This window comes from Lactuca sativa, chromosome 6 (assembly GCF_002870075.4).
Source record: "Lactuca sativa cultivar Salinas chromosome 6, Lsat_Salinas_v11, whole genome shotgun sequence".
Classification (NCBI taxonomy): Eukaryota; Viridiplantae; Streptophyta; class Magnoliopsida; order Asterales; family Asteraceae; genus Lactuca; species Lactuca sativa.
In genome coordinates, this window is record NC_056628.2 from 193,162,202 (window position 1) to 193,178,562 (window position 16,361).

Consider the following 16,361-nt stretch of genomic DNA (forward strand, 5'->3'; position numbering starts at 1 on the left):
TATACCTTGCAGAGTCCCCCGTATCAAAGCTTAGCTAATTGATATATTGAAAATCTAACATAATACTGTTTAGTATTTCTCAAAATGTTTATAATAATTACCAAAATTACATTCTTTAAAATTTTGCAACCAAATCAATTTATCTGTCAAATATCTTTTTTAGAAGGCGTTAATTATTACTATATAACTAAATATCAAAAGTTCAAATCTTATATTCATTTATTACCAAGTAAATTATCAAAGATTCTTAAAAACGTACTTAGAAATCAAATAGTCATTTGGTTCGAAATTATGAATTCAGTCCAATATATCAATAAAAAGACAATTGAATCTCACAAATTATACATGATTTTTTTTTTTAATGTAAACATTAAAAGTAACAAGTCTATATTTTGGATGCAATATAAGAAGTAGTAAGCACAACACACCTACGAAAACGAAACACACACAAACCCAAATAATATTTTTGGGGTCGCAGACCTTTCTCCTAAATTTCCCCCAAACCAAACGTGTTTCTCCACAGCGCCATATCGATTCTCCCCTTTCTCTCTCTAAACTGTTCCTCTTGCGTGTTGATATAATCACCAAATTCTTGCTCTCTCTCGACGCCTCCCGTTTTTTTATTTTGCTCACTGAATCGTTCTTCTTCAGGTATGAATATGATGATCTTTTGCTCCGTTTTCTTGCGCCAAATTGTTAAGGTCACCTGTCGGTGGGGCTTTGTTTGTCGTATTATTTAATTTGCTACTGCATTGACCTATGAATGCAGTCTCCCTGCTAGGTTTTTTGGTTTTAATTTGAAGAATTTATCACCCTGATATTAGGGTTTTTGCTTTCCTTCGTTTTTTCTATTTCATCCCATTCTCCCTCTTTTTAATGATTTAGACGATTTTAATTTCTTTGTTTGGGGTATTTGTGTAATTGTGTCTTCCTTGACTTGCATTTTATTATTTCAGGGGCGTTTCAATTGAATCAGTTGGTATGCAGCGCCTACTTAATCGTTGATTGTCGCTTTCTTTCTCATACAAGATGGTAAATATTCACAAATTACCCTTTTCTCCTAAATTTACAGATAATCGTGTATGAATTGAAGGCTGGTTCACTAGATAAACACTAGGCAGAAACCTTCAAGTTAAAATTTTATGATATAAAACATCTGCTGTATGTTTGTATGTATTTATTTGTGTGTCTACTTATGGAGATAAACTTGAATTGGAAGCGTTAATGCAGTATATACATATATACCATATGTATGCTGAAAGATTTGTCTGTTTTCCTCCAGGCAAAGTTCAGTACATAATTTAAGTACAACAAGTCAACAAATAGTTTCCAAGTAAGTTAAGTATAACGAATCGTTGCCTATCAGTTAACTTCATAAATCCTTTTTGAAATTTCACCAATACTTTCTCGAATTTTGATCTTGCTGAATCACTATGCCTATAATTTTTATTTTCAAAACCTTTTTATGGGCAAAATTACTAAAATGCCCATAATTCTAGAAACTGGTGCTCTCGTTACCCCCACGTGCAGCCGCCCCTGACTATAGCACGTGACAGATACATTTATGTCTGCATTAACTTGTTGTGTCGGTTTTTGGTATGGATCTTGTGAATTTATGAACACCCAACATCACTTGATTGCTCATTCTCTCTCATAAAAAGAAATACAAAACCCTCAGTGTTCTTTTTATAACTATACATAACAATCATATATAAATTGTAGGAGGCATCACTTATGATACAATAGACGTGAAACCTAGGATTGCATTTTCCTGATGCATGTTCATATGTTTATCTTCTCTTTGTATATTCATATTCATATTTCATAATAATGATTGCAGGCAAGTTGATTTGTCGATGGTTCTTAGTGCTTGAACCAATCAAAGGGGTTTTAACATTATGCACGAATCTTCGATGGCAAATCAAGATTCTGAGATATTGCCAAATCAAGATTGTGATATATTGCCAGAAGATGCAGAAGACACCCCATGCGACTTCAATGAACTTGTGTCTACTATGCAGCCGGATTGTTTAACTGATACATTATCAGTTTACTTAGAATCATGTGAGCCCTTATCAGTTACTGACAATGACCCTGACCCTTCTCACAATGTAGATGAACCAAATACTGATTCCCTTGTTGACCCTTTTAACTCTATTGTCTTAACTGAATCCTCTGAGGTGAGAGATAACCATGTGCAAAATATCAAATGTTCATCAACTCGGAGAAGTACCCGAAAGGTTGCATCGAATCAGAAAACTGATACCAAATTGGCTGCAAGAAAAAGCAGAAGAGCTTCTGGAAAGAAGCCAATGTTAGATTTATTATCTGCTGATGTTGGAAGAAGAAGAAGAAGTAATTTGATCCTCCGGGCCCGCCCTTCAGCTTGGGGAGTGGGAGGAAAAATAGATGAAATATTTAAAAAGAATGTCAATGTCAATGCAAATGCAAATGCAAATGAAGATGTAGAAGAGTCAATAAAGGGAAGGACAGGACATAAAGGAGGAAAGAGGAATACAAAAAAGGGTCTTCTTTTGAAGTTCAAAGTTGGGACAAAAGCTATTCAAAATTGCCAATTTAATACGATACCTAGCATAGATCATGATCTTGAAAGTTACACTGAGGTCAAAATAGAAACTTCCACCCTTCAAAGTGATATAAAGGAGAATTATGAAAAGGAGGTGCCTAGTGCTTCGAATGAGAATCTTGATAAAAGAAGTGATGATTTGGGAGTAGGAGAATCAGTTGAAAACGGTTGCTCAGATCCTGGAACTTCACCTGATTCTGAAGTTATTAATGTTATTCCAGAGACTCAAACTGCAGAAGGACTACATTCCCATCAATCAAGTGATTGTGGTGTTGGAAGTGCAATTCCTAGTCCAGAAATAGTCAATGTCAATGATGTTTTATCATGTGACAAGTTTGACCATGGTGAGAAACAAGTTGAAGGGTCTGGATCTCCACGAAGTGCTTGGGTGTGTTGTGATGATTGTCATAAATGGAGACGTATATCAGCTATACTTGCAGATTCTATTGAATCCACTGAATGCAGATGGTATGACTTTATCTTTTTTCAACCTATGATATAACAATATATATTTGTGTCTAAATACTTGAAAAATTTTATAACGTGAAGGATTTGTAAGGACAACATGGATAAAACCTTTGGGGATTGTTCAATTCCACAAGAAAAGTCGAATGCTGATATCAACGAGGAGTTGGAGTTATCTGAAGCATCTGGTGAGGAAGATGCTTCTAATACACAGTTGAATTCCAGTCAATCGGGACAAAAGCAGCAAATAGGTACTTGTTGACTTGTTGACCTGACAATCTTTTGTTTGCTTGAACTTCCATCTCATTAATCATATGCCATTGTTGCAGATCCTCCACAACTCTCTTGGAAGCTTATAAAGACAAACATGTTTCTGCATCGCAATCGTAAAAATCAGACTATTGACGAGGTTATTTGTTTTATTATTTATTAGATCTATAAAAATCAGATATTTAATGTAGTGTGTTTGCTAAAATGCGTGTTCTTGAAATGGCTGTTAGATCATGGTTTGCCACTGTAAACCTTCATTAGATGGGCGCATGGGATGTCGGGATGAATGTCTTAATAGGATGCTGAATATAGAATGTGTAAAGGGAACATGCCCCTGTGGAGATTTGTGTTCAAATCAACAGGTTATTTATAATTTAAATTTTGAGTATATGTGTTTGTTCAAAGAGGTACTTATGGCATATTGACATTAGCATCTTTTATATGATTTTGCAGTTTCAAAAACGCAAGTATTCCAAACTGAAATGTTTTCCATGTGGAAAGAAGGGGTTTGGGCTTCAGTTGCAAGAGGATATTCCCAAAGGAAGGTTCCTAATTGAATATGTGGGAGAGGTAACATGTCTACTTTTGTCATTCTCTGCATTTCGCCCTATACATTATATGGAACCTTCTTGTTGCAAGGTTCTCAGTTAATTCACTTGAGAATGTCATTAACTTGCTTATAATGCAAAAAGTTATACAAATACAATTTCATTTTTCTTGTAGGTGCTTGATATGCCTGCTTATGAGGCTCGACAAAAAGAATATGCTCGAAAGGGTCATAAGCATTTCTATTTCATGACATTGAATGGCAGTGAGGTTAGTCTGCACTTTAATACACCTGTTGGACGAAATAAATAAAATATAATAAATGAAATTGGATAACTCAAAAACAGTAAAAAACTGAAAATAGAACTAGTGATTCCTATCATAAAGCTCTATTGACATTGTTTCTTTTTTTATTTTCAGGTTATAGATGCTTGTGCTAAAGGAAACTTGGGCCGTTTTATAAATCACAGCTGTCAACCAAATTGTCGCACTGAAAAGGTTAGTTTACTTACAACTTACAAGCACAATATTGTTTTATGTGAACAAACCTCACCGGAAAATATATACTTGAATTTAATTTATTTAAATATTAAATCATTAATTTTCATTCTTACTGGAAAATATATATTTGAATTCGGTTTAATTTGTCAACTTTCTACTTAATTTGTGTTCTATCTGACCAGTGGATGGTTAATGGGGAAGTCTGCATTGGACTCTTTGCAATAAGAGATATTCAGAAGGTATGCACATCTGTTGCTGTGTATTATTTATTACTTTCTTGGGTTAAAATTAAATGCAAGAAATAAAAATCTACACACATAAATGTAACTACAGAGCTGTATTCTTAAATTGTGTCATGCTGACGTGATTAATTTGTTGAGTTTCAGGGGGAAGAGCTGACATTTGATTACAACTATGTAAGGGTGTTTGGGGCTGCAGCCAAAAAATGTGTGTGTGGGTCGTCCAGGTGTCGAGGCGTGATTGGTGGGGATCCACTAAGTTCTGAAACAGTGGTTTCGGGTGATTCTGATGATGAGTTTCCTGAACCTGTTACATTTTATGAAAACCATAACAATAATAAGTTGGATAATTTATTAATAACCGAGACACAAAGTGCTTCTAAAAATAATAGTCCTGTAACAGACAAGTTTTCTATGACTCCTGGACACTCAGAGGATGTGGAGAATGAGAACGATTCTTTATTAGCCATTGATGATGATAAAAATACCGTTGTTCCTATCGGGTCAACAACAGAAAGAGAAGTTTCCTTTGAAAGATCATCATCAGAAAGTAAAATAGATGTTTCCTTTAATAAAGTGACTGATGTGAAGCACAGTGAATCAAAGAAGAAACCAAAAGCTAATAAAAATGGAAACAAGTGTGTCATTTTAAAGCCACAATCACGCCCAAAGCAACCATCATCACTGGTGAAGAGAGGGAAATCTAAAAACCATAAACCACCAGAGATCATAGATACCAAACCCCTGCCACTGCCACCTCACAAACCTAAAAGAATAGGTGAAGCCACCTTAACTGGTCGATTTGAAGCAGGTATATTTTTATTCAACATTTCTCATTTATAAACCATCTTTTGGTAAAAAAAAAATAATACTCTAATATGCTGGATATGTTGCAATGCAGTTCAAGAAGCACTTAATACTCTGCTAAATGCTGATGGAGGGATAAGCAAACGAAGAGTAAGTAGTACATGTAAAGAGGAGAGTTAAAACTATACATTGTGTACTTATGTTGCTCTTTTATAACTTCAAAGTTAATAAATGTTTAATTTTCTTATATGTATTTTGTCATGTCTTATCATCTGATTTGCTTTTGATTGTTTGATTTATTTTATTTAATCTTGAAGGATGCTTGGAAGGGCTATTTGAAGCTTTTATGTCTAACTGCTCATAGTGGCAATGGTGAAGGAATTCAAAGGTTATTTTCTACATTTTTTATTGTGTTATAAATAATATATTTGGGCAAAAAAATACTGATTTTGTCTTGATATAACTTTTGCAGTAATCGAGACCTTTCTATGATCTTGGATGCACTTCTGAAAACAAAATCTCGAACGGTTTTGTTTGACATAATCAACAAGAATGGTATTGCTTTTATTTTTGCTTCTTTTTAAATACACATGGTTATGTGTCCCTTATTAACGATTATAATATATATTTTTTTTATTGAATTTACAGGTTTACAGATGTTACACAACTTAATTAAACATTATAAAAAAGAGTTCATTAAGATTCCAATATTGCGAAAGCTTCTGAAGGTAAATTTTAAAAAGTGAGGCAAACTTATATTATAAAGCACAAATTGTTAAATTACTTTATTATCCATGGCAGGTCTTGGAGTTTCTAGCTGAAGGAAAGATTCTTACACTAGAAAATATCTTAAAACCTTCTCCTAATGGAGCCATAAGGTCTGAATTCTGAACAAACAAATTATGAATGCAGTATTTAGTTTTTTCATATTAAACCATAAAACATTTTATAGTTTTGAGTAAAGCATAATGAAACTCCTTTTATCTTCTCTTTCAGCTTCAAGGAATCAATTTTGTCATTGACAGAGCATACAGACAAACAGGTACATTTTAAAATACTTACTCCAAACTAGCAACGTACTTTTGTTTATTTTTTTTTTTTTAATTTATTTATTGTCCAATAGGTCCATCAAATTGCCCGAAATTTCCGTGACAAGTGGATTCCATGGTATGCCCGAAAAGTCGTCCGGGCAGATAGGGACAGGGAAAGAATGGAACCTCACTCTCAACCGACCTCAAATTTCAAAACTTTTCAAGGGCAAAACAGTCATTCCACCGACAGAAGGCTTCCGGAAGTTTCCGACAACTCCATCAAGCCGCCACTGACTGTCCATACACCACCAGTAGAAGCTTCTGCCGCCTCATGTGTCAGCAGTTGCACGGACGGGACCCGCATCCGGACCCGGAAACGTAAAAGCAGGTGGGACCAGCCGGGTGACATAACAACATTAATACCAGATATAGCATTAGTAACCAATGAAAGTCAACAACACGGTCAAACCAAAAATGACGATATGGACGAAGACGCCCCTCCGGGATTTTCATCTCCGGTGGTCAACCGCCAGTTGTTGTTTGCATCAACTTCCGGCGATCCGGTGAAGGGCCACCTCCAAGACCGATACAATTCCTGGTTACCCACCGCCTTCGGTCTACCATCTTCTGTCCTCCGACAGATCGGGATACCACCGGAGGGTGCCGCCACCGCCGAGAGCTGGGTGGTTGCTCCGGCGATGACTTTCCACCCTTTTCCGCCTCTACCCATGTATCCCCGCCATGTAAATGAAGAACAATCATGGCGGGGGTGTACAGATAACGACCCCCCTGGTTTTCAAAGATTTAGGAATCCGAATACATTGGGTCGGAGATACTACAAGCAACATAAATGGAATAACTCAAGATCCGGGCTTCCGTGGGGCCCCAACAAGTATGGCCCAGGCCCTGGCCCAAATTATGTTGGGCCAAACCAGGGGTATGGTGGGAATGAAGGATATAATAACAACAATAATAATAATGGGGTTGGAAGCTTTTATGGGGGAGGAGGAGAGACACACACACAGAGGTGAAGTGGTAATTTGTGGAGGTGTTTTGTTAATTTGTTATGTGTAGTGAAAATTGTTAGTTGAGAAATTGGATGTTTGTTTGGTTGTTTTTATTTATGGTTGGTTGGTTGGTTGACCTCAATTCTTATAGGGTTAAAAAAGTGGGTCGTCATAGTCCGTTGTTACAGATATATAGAGCTTATGCCTACTGTGAGCCTGTGCTTTGGGTATTTTGATTGATTGATTGTTCACCTCGAAGAGGTAAAGCTTTTACTCCTTGTGCTTCTTTGACTCGTATTTATTTTGAGGTGTCATCCAATAAAAAATTACAATTTTTTTTATTTCTTTTCCATTAAATTATTTTTTCATTTCTATACTATCATGTTGGTGTTCTTGTATTAGACTTGATAGCTTGAAATATTTTGTCTGAATCCCATTTTGTGACCTGTCTTGTTCCCTCTTGATGCATAATTTTTGCCCTTATTAACATTAGTTATTAGTCATGTCCGTCCTAAGGTAGGGTTGTAAAAAAACCAAATGAACACAAACCAATGAATTTCCTTGTTTATATTTGTTCGTTTAAGAAACTATTTTTCATTTAGATACTAAATGAATGAACATAGGGACAATTACTGATCTAGTCAAATTCCATAATGATTTCTCTATTTTTAGCCAAAATTTAGTACTTACGCCCAAAATAGACATCAAAACCACATGTTTGTAAAATGGTCTAAAGTTTCACTTAAATGGTCTATGGTTTCGGCTTTAATACTTAAGGATTTTTTTTCATAATTCAAAAAGAAAACCGTAGACATTAAAATGGTCTATAGTTTCCTCTGAATGGTCTATTGTTTTCCAAACTGTAGATCTTAAAATGGTCTTTTGTTTTGTCAAAAAGCTAAGGTTTTGAGATTTTTTTTCAGGTATTTGACTATTATTTGCTAGAAGTTGACTACTATTTAATGCATTTTGATTACTATATCGTACGTAGTATATACTCATTTGAACTCATACTATGATTTTTGAAAGAACAAGATCAAAAACACTAACTTTTACTCTAAAAAGGATCATTCTTGTAATATATACTAGGTACAATATGGTAGCCAAAATGCATGAAATAGTAGTCTAACTTCTAGCAAATAGTAGTCAAATACCTAAAAAATCCAAAAACCTTAGCTTTTTTGACGAAACAGTAGACCATTTTAAGGTCTACGGTTTGGAAAACAATAGACCATTCAGAGGAAACTATAAACCATTTTAACGTCTATGGTTTTCTTTTTGAATTATGAAAAAAAAATTCCGTAAGTATTAAAGCCGAAACCGTAGACCATTTAAGTGAAACAATAGACCATTACAGACCTACAATTTTGATGACTATTTTGGGCAAGTTCTAAATTTTGGCTAAGAATAAAAAAAAGGAATTTGACTAGATCAGTAAGCTCATGAACATAAATAAATGCACATTAAATCCTAAATGCATGTAACCAAAGATAAAATGATAAATGACCATTAACATCCGGATAAAGAACCATACATAAATATATGCATTAGGGAGGAGGGAGTCGTTCCTTCCCAACACACCGTACCTACTGTCACATCAATTTTTTTTTTCTCTCTCTCTTTTTTTTTGTTTATCTTTCCGAACCCACAACACACAGAAATCTTATCTTTTTGAATCCATTCAACCCACTCAATTAAAAAATACAAAACAACTAAGATACAAGTTTTAAAACACATGGTACAAGAGAAAATAAGAAAGAGAAAGTAGAGAGAGATGATGAAGTGGGTTAGTAAAACCAATCAAACCCACTCGTTGAAGCGAGAGTGGTACCGCCGATAACTCTATTGATAATTAAGATTTTACATTTGATTGCTTTATATTTTTTTTAATTGAGTGAGTTCAAAAAGATAGAATTTCCGTGTGCTGTTGGTTCGGAAAGATGAAGAAAAATAAAAGAGAAACAATGATGTGGCAGTGGGTTGAAAGGGATTGACTTCCTCCTTTTATAGATCATACTTAAAAAAATCATAAAAAAAAACCCCTTAGAATAGTCCTTTTTTCCAAATATTTTATTTTACTCCTATTTAACCATCTTAATGAAATCTTGTTTTACTTTTTAAGTTATTTTAATCTTATGTTGTCCTCTTATTGTCATTTTATTGCATTCTATGAGTTTAAGCAAAATAGTATTATCGCAATTTCTTTGTCTAATCAATTCAAAAAAAAAAAATGACTAAAACATAGAGCATTATTTTATTGTATTTTTATTATAAACATATTGTATTTTTTCCATCTTCAGACCAAACAATGAATATTATCTTATTGTATTTTTATTATTATATTATTTTATTATCACGGTCAACGCAAAATAATTTATTGCATCTTCTCAAAATGATACGAATCAGGATCAAATATAAATTTTCTACTGTATTTTTTTTTTCGTGAAAATCCCTTTTTACTCTATCCGAACAAAATAATGTTATTGCATTTACCCCGTCTGATTCGGACAATCCACCGAATTTATCTGGTGGTATTCTCTTTTCAGAAGATTTTTTTTTTCTTTTGTAAAAACCACTTAACACTTATTTTTATTTTCTAAGAAGCCATAATAAACACTTTTCTTTTTCAAACCATTGTAACCAGATGAGTCTTTTTTACCGGCTAAAATCTTAACATTCTAAGATCCTTAGTTTATAGGTCATTTTCCATTAAGAACAAAAAATGACTTTATCAAAATTAAAAATAAAATGTAGGGATTTTTTTTTGACAATAACTTATTTATCTATTAGATACAACATACATAATTATTTTTATATGGGTGTTCTGTAATTTTCAGAGTGCAACTCACAAACAACCCACTTTGGAACCTCCCACTAGCCATCATTGTTCTTTTTTTCCTTTTTTTTTTTTGCCACATCATACAAAGACCAAGGGTGTGGTTTCACAACAACTCTCAATTGCAATTGTAATGCCAGCTCAGCCCACCGCATCCTGTGTTGAGACTACATCCATCGGTCTTAAAGCTTACGAATGACGATACCTTTTGTGTTATGAATACATCTTGCATAGGGATTTATACCTTCAACAATTTTTACACAGTTTGTAAGTTATTTGTAATTCGATAAAATGATAAAAATTGGTGATGTGTTGCATAATTTTTTTTTTCATATATTCAAACTTTATTAATCTATTCCATCATAAATTGATCGTATGGTATAGAACAAAAAATATCTAGGCGAAGATGCACGTGAAAAGTAAGAGTTGGAACCGACAGGAGTTGATGATGTAGTGAATATTAAGTGGGGTTCCACTCCCGATCACATGTCCAGCCCTCTTGCAATACTTTTTTTTTTTCTTTTGAGTGAAATGTTTATTTATTAACGAGTTAAAAAAAAATATAGATCGATTTTCAAATCATCTTTTAAGATATAGACAAAAAGAAATTAATAAATGACTTGGATAGCCATTAAAATCGTAGGTTCGTCTAATTGGGCATGATTTCGGGTAGTCACATTCACATAAATATCGTGTAGAATATTAAAAAAATATTGAATTTTATAATTTTTACCTAGGATTTACGATTTCCCCCAACCCATTGGTGGTTTCCTCATAATCATAAAAACTCACATGGGATTTTTTTTTTGTACCGATGAGAGTATTTCTGATAAATTTTGATAAATAATAAGAAAAATAGTTATTTTAAGGGCTAATGTCATAAAAACCCTCAAGTTTTTAGAGTTTTGTCGGTTTTGCCCAAAGTTAAATTTTGTGTCCATTTTTATCCTAACATTTTCTAAAAAATGTTCGGTTTCACCCTTTTACCGATGATAACAGGTTACCATTATATTAACTTCGTAAAAAAACCCTTAAGTTTATAGTTTTTTTTACGTTTTTACCCTTAAATTTATAATTTTTTTTAAAACTGAAATATCAATTTTGTCACGTCATACCATAAAATACAATCAGAATTATAATCGATACAAGTACAATCAATCACTATTATAAAGTATAATCCCCACCTAATTAGATTTAGAACTACACATTGAATGCAAAAAGTCTAAGATAAGAACTAAGAAAGGAGGTAGAGTCAACGTGTGAGTTTGAATCACGTGATCTCTAGAACTACTACATCCAAACAAGTGGCATGTTAGAGCACGACAAAGGCTCTCTACACACGTGGCTTCCAGCCTCATTGCCCCACCATAAAGATCGCCGGCCGTGCTCGCTCCAATCCATCCACCAAAAGCCGTATTATATATTGACTTCGGAATTTATTTCTCAAATTATGATGTTGTAATTCCATTTGTAATATATTTTTTCAAATATATGTTTAAGATGAAAACCTATTTAGTTATTCCTAATGTTGATAGAAGGAAGAAAACATTGTGTTATTCATTGTGCATCGATTCGAGTTTGCTACCGGTCTAGGCTTTGATTAGAGGTTTGCTAAAAGGCCATGCTCAAAGCCAATCGTCACGATTCAAATATCCTCCAATGCTCATGAGTCATGACCAACTAAAAAAAAAAGTTAAAAAACCCTAATAGCTAATATATATAAAATAAAAATTTGGGCCCAAAAAAAAAACTTAGAACCTCAAAGGTAACAATGCCGGAATGGAATTTTATAAAATTAAAGCATGGATAGATTTTTTTAAGAGAAAATGAAAATAGTTTTTTTTTCCCAAGGGGTTTCCACAAAATAGCCAAGAAAATGGAATATTAACAAAATAGTCATAATTTTTGCAGGTTACATCTGCAAAAATCCATATAATCTGCGAAAATCTACATGAATTTTCGCAAATATTGCATGCAAAAATTGTGTTTATTTTTCAAACTTTGAACATTTATAACTTTTTTCATACAAATTAAGTTTGTTTGAGATGATTTTTTTTCCATTGTTTTATTTGTAATAAGACCTATCCAAGTATATATGATACTCCAAATTTGGAACTCAGAAATTCAAACATTTTTAGCTCCAAGGTAAGCTTTTTGGTAAAAATATAAAAAAATGATCAAACTTTGAACCTTCATAACTCTTTCTGTAACACCCGCTTCCCATAATGAATTAGTGAATGGTATATACGAGTAAAATACATGCTTTTTTTTAGGAAAACCATATGTCACGAAGTGACATAAAGAGTGTCATGACATGACATACAAAATGAAGAACGGGTATTTCGGATGGTCTTCACGACGTGACAAATGCTGCAACCCAAACCCATGATTTTTAGGGTTTTCTCCATATTTAAACACCGCAACTTCAATTTAGGGCATCTTTTTTAGCCTCCAACTTCTCCATTTCGAAAACCCTAGCCCATTGGAGTGTTCTTGGCCCTTTTGAACACTCATATCTCATATTTTGGTGTGGAGCTTGAAGACCAAGTTTCTTGCAAAGTGTTTGATGAAGAGCTCAAGTGTAGATCTAATAAAAGGACTTCATTTCTGGACCATTGTGATTAAAAAGCTTCCATCTTGACCTTTAGTTTGCTAGATTTTGTAGTTTGATCATATATGTCCCTTTTGGTCCTTGTGAGCTTGTGCTTTGGAGTTTAGTGAACTCCAGTACCTCTTAAACATATTTTATCACCTCATAATCTTATTGGAATGGGAAAGTTTGCATCTTGATCTTGTTCTTGATGTTATGCATGTTTTGGGAAGGTTTTATGCTATTAAGGACATAGGTGCTGTTTGTTTTTTCGAAGCGAAAATTCAGGAAGTCTGCGGACCACCTCTGCAATCCTCTGTAGCAGAAGAGGTGGAACAAACGGCTGCAGCCTATAATAAGAAGCATGTTTGTTTTTTAACATCTGCAGACTGCTGTAGTAAACTGAAATTTAAATAAACTAATTTTATAAACTGAAAATAGTTCTTAACACCGAAATTTAATAATTCTAGTTTTAAAACATTGAAATAATAGTAAAAAGAACATGTAAAAAAACAAAAATATAAAACTTTTTTTTTTTTAAAAAAAAACTTAAAAAAATGTAAAAGAAGCTGATAGTTTTATTCTAGAAAAAAAACTAATTTTAAAAAATATTAAAAAAGAAAATAATAAAAAAATTAAGAAAGTATTGCAAACATGTCTACAAAGTTCGTAAAAAATTACACACGTTAAAAAATATGTAACTGAAATTGAAAATATTATTAATAAAACTGTAAAAAAAATTAAAAAAATCATGTTAAAAAAAATCGTGGATATTATAAAAATAAATTGTGTCACACCCGTAAATAAAAATTTAAGAAAATCAAAGTTAAAAAAAAAAAGTTATACAAAAATTCTTAAAAAAACACTTAGAAAAAATGAAAGCTGAAGAGGTTAGAAGATGCAAGTCAAGTGCTACGCCACGCATCACACGCGCAGAGGTTTTGTAGTCTGAAGTCTTCCAAAAAACAAACTGCTGCGAGAGGAAAAGTGATGCGCGTGTGCTGCGCCGCGCAACAATAAGTGGTTTGAAGAGGTTTTTATAGAAAAACAAACAGCACCTTAGGGTTATTGATCTCGTTTTGGAATGGGGTCCTAATGGATAAAGTTGGAAACTTTATCCATTAAGTCAACAAAAAGAACTAGATCCAAAGTTACGAGACTTGATCTGAATGAATTAATCATTTAATGGAGTTTTTGGCTTTATGCAAGAAGTCACGACGTGACATGGGTTTGCTTTGGCTAAGTTGGCTATTGACTTTATGGACCTTGACCATGACTTTTGACAATTTGACTTGGGGTCCAACTTGGAAGATTTGGGTTGCTGATTCAGGATTTATCTCTTTTGGTGACCAGTCAGTTTGCGAGTGTAACATTCTAACAATATAGATAATTTTTTTTTTAAAATTTCATTCAAATCACACGATACTAATATCAAAATAGTCAAAAGAATATCATTGTAATATGTTATCAGAGTACAAATTCCCAAAATGACTAAGTGCGGAAATCATAGGGTATGAAGTGCGATCAGGTCCCTTGAAACATAAACTGAAAATTGTAAGCACAAAACTTAGTGATTTCCCTAACATACCACATACTAAACAAACATACTGCCAAACATATCTGGGTGTTGGCCTACCCTTTCGGTCTATTTCAACCGGATACTACCAAACATATCTAAGTGCTTGCCTACTCAGTCAGTCTATTTCAACCGGATACTATCAGGCATATATGAGTGCTTGCAATCCCCTTCAGTCTATTTCAACTGGATACTGAGTCTATTTCACCCATACTACTACCACATAATATCATAACGGGAATACTGAGGATTTGATTGGTGGGTGGTTTTCGATCGTTTGTTTTTGAAAGATAGAATAAAAAAATTCTTTAACATTAAAACTTAATATATATATATATATATATATATATATATATATATATATATACACACACACACACACACACACACATAAACTTACACATATGTTTACATCCTTCAAACACACTCTTTCAACACTATCAATAATTTTTTGGGTTCAATTTCTTCTTCTTCTTCATCTGATAATGTTGATTCTGATGATAAGTTGGTTTTGCATAGTTGTTGTCCGCGACACACGACATGTTGCGCCAGATAGGCAAAAATTCAAATGTTGAGAAGAAGCGTAGAACTTCGATCAACTGGGATCGTATCACGGCAACAAACTTTTGGCATGTGATTACTTTTACGTTGATTGTTTATACAACCTATCGAAATTCGAAGATCGTTTTCGTATTAGTAAAAATTTATTCTTACGTATAACTAGAGATTTGGTAAACAATTACGAGTTTTTTCAATTGAGATGGGATGCTAGAGGTAAACATAGTTTTACTACAATTCAAAAATGCACAACAACTATTAAACAATTGACATAAGGCATAACCACAGACGCATCAGATGAGTATTAGAAAATGTCTGAGAGGACGGATCGAGAATGTGTGTATCTTTTTTGTGAGTTTGTTATAGAGCTTTACGATGACATAAACTTGCGAAATCTGGATATAAGTGATGTCCAACAGTTGTATGTTGCACGTCAAGCTAAACGTGGTTTTCCTGGAATGCTTGGTAGCCTTGATTGTACACATTGGGTGTGGGAAAATTATACTAATGCATGGCGATGCCAATTCACGCGAGGTGATCATGGCGTGCCTACTGTTATATTAGAAGATCTTGTTTCAAATGACCTATGGTTTTGGCATGCATTCTTTGGTATGACAGGGTCAAACAACAATATTTTGCAGGGTAAAGCACGAAACATGCAATACATTGCGAATGAACATGAATATAATTATCGGTATTAACTTATTGATGAGATATATCCAGAGTCTGCTACATTTGTCAAGTCATACTCATATTCGGTCGATTAAAAATGAAAATTGTTCAAGTTAGCACAAGAATCTGCAAGGAAGAATGTGGAACGGACGTTTGTAGTCCTCAAACAAAAGTGACACATAATCAAACATCCGACACAAGCATATGATAGGGAAAAAATGATGAAGGCGATGAAAGTTTGTGTTATTTTACATAACATGATAATAGAAGAAAAGGGTAAGACTATTTGTACGTATAGTCCGAACGATACACTTAATCCATCTGCAATGATACAAGTCGACATCCCAACATACTTCACAAGACTTTTGGAAATACAAATCAGTAAAACAAATCACAATCTAAGTTACGATTTGACTGAACACATATGACAAATGCAATTTGAACGACAAAATGACAATGACGATGAAGATGATTAGGGCGTTGACGATGAAAACGAGGCCAATGACGATGAAGACGAGTAGTATTTTCTATGTTTTTTTAGTAATTTAGGTTTTAAATTTCTATGTTTTCTATGTTTTTTTTAAATAATTTATGTTTTAAATTTCTATGTTTTTTAAGTAATGTAATGAATTTTTAATTAATGTAAAATATTTATTTATGTTTTAAATTATGTTTT

General features: G+C 33.4%; 1 protein-coding gene across 2 annotated transcripts; it reads left to right on the forward strand.

Annotated features, from left to right (window-relative positions):
• The first annotated feature begins 419 nt into the window (after nt 1-419).
• On the forward strand, nt 420-7,726 carry LOC111879619 (histone-lysine N-methyltransferase ASHH2). Of its 2 annotated transcripts, XM_023876081.3 has the most exons (19): nt 420-651; nt 957-1,032; nt 1,283-1,333; nt 1,841-3,055; nt 3,137-3,303; nt 3,382-3,461; nt 3,553-3,684; nt 3,776-3,892; nt 4,046-4,138; nt 4,289-4,366; nt 4,552-4,608; nt 4,756-5,419; nt 5,510-5,565; nt 5,733-5,803; nt 5,888-5,970; nt 6,064-6,143; nt 6,217-6,293; nt 6,412-6,457; nt 6,539-7,726. In XM_023876081.3, the coding sequence occupies exons 4-19, from the start codon at nt 1,899-1,901 to the stop codon at nt 7,475-7,477; spliced, it is 3,897 nt and encodes a 1,298-aa protein (XP_023731849.1). In that variant the 5' UTR covers nt 420-651; nt 957-1,032; nt 1,283-1,333; nt 1,841-1,898; the 3' UTR covers nt 7,478-7,726. The 2 variants fall into 2 exon arrangements, with proteins under 2 accessions (XP_023731849.1, XP_023731848.1); XM_023876080.2 differs by lacking the exon at nt 1,283-1,333.
• The last annotated feature ends 8,635 nt before the right edge of the window (nt 7,727-16,361 follow it).

Coding starts and splice junctions, on each gene's coding strand:
- LOC111879619 (XM_023876081.3), top strand. CDS start 1,899: ATGCACGAATCTTCGATGGCAAATCAAGATTCTGAGATATTGCCAAAT. Junction 4,139..4,288: donor TGACATTGAATGGCAGTGAG/GTTAGTCTGCAC, acceptor TTTTATTTTCAG/GTTATAGATGCTTGTGCTAA. Junction 6,144..6,216: donor TATTGCGAAAGCTTCTGAAG/GTAAATTTTAAA, acceptor TATCCATGGCAG/GTCTTGGAGTTTCTAGCTGA.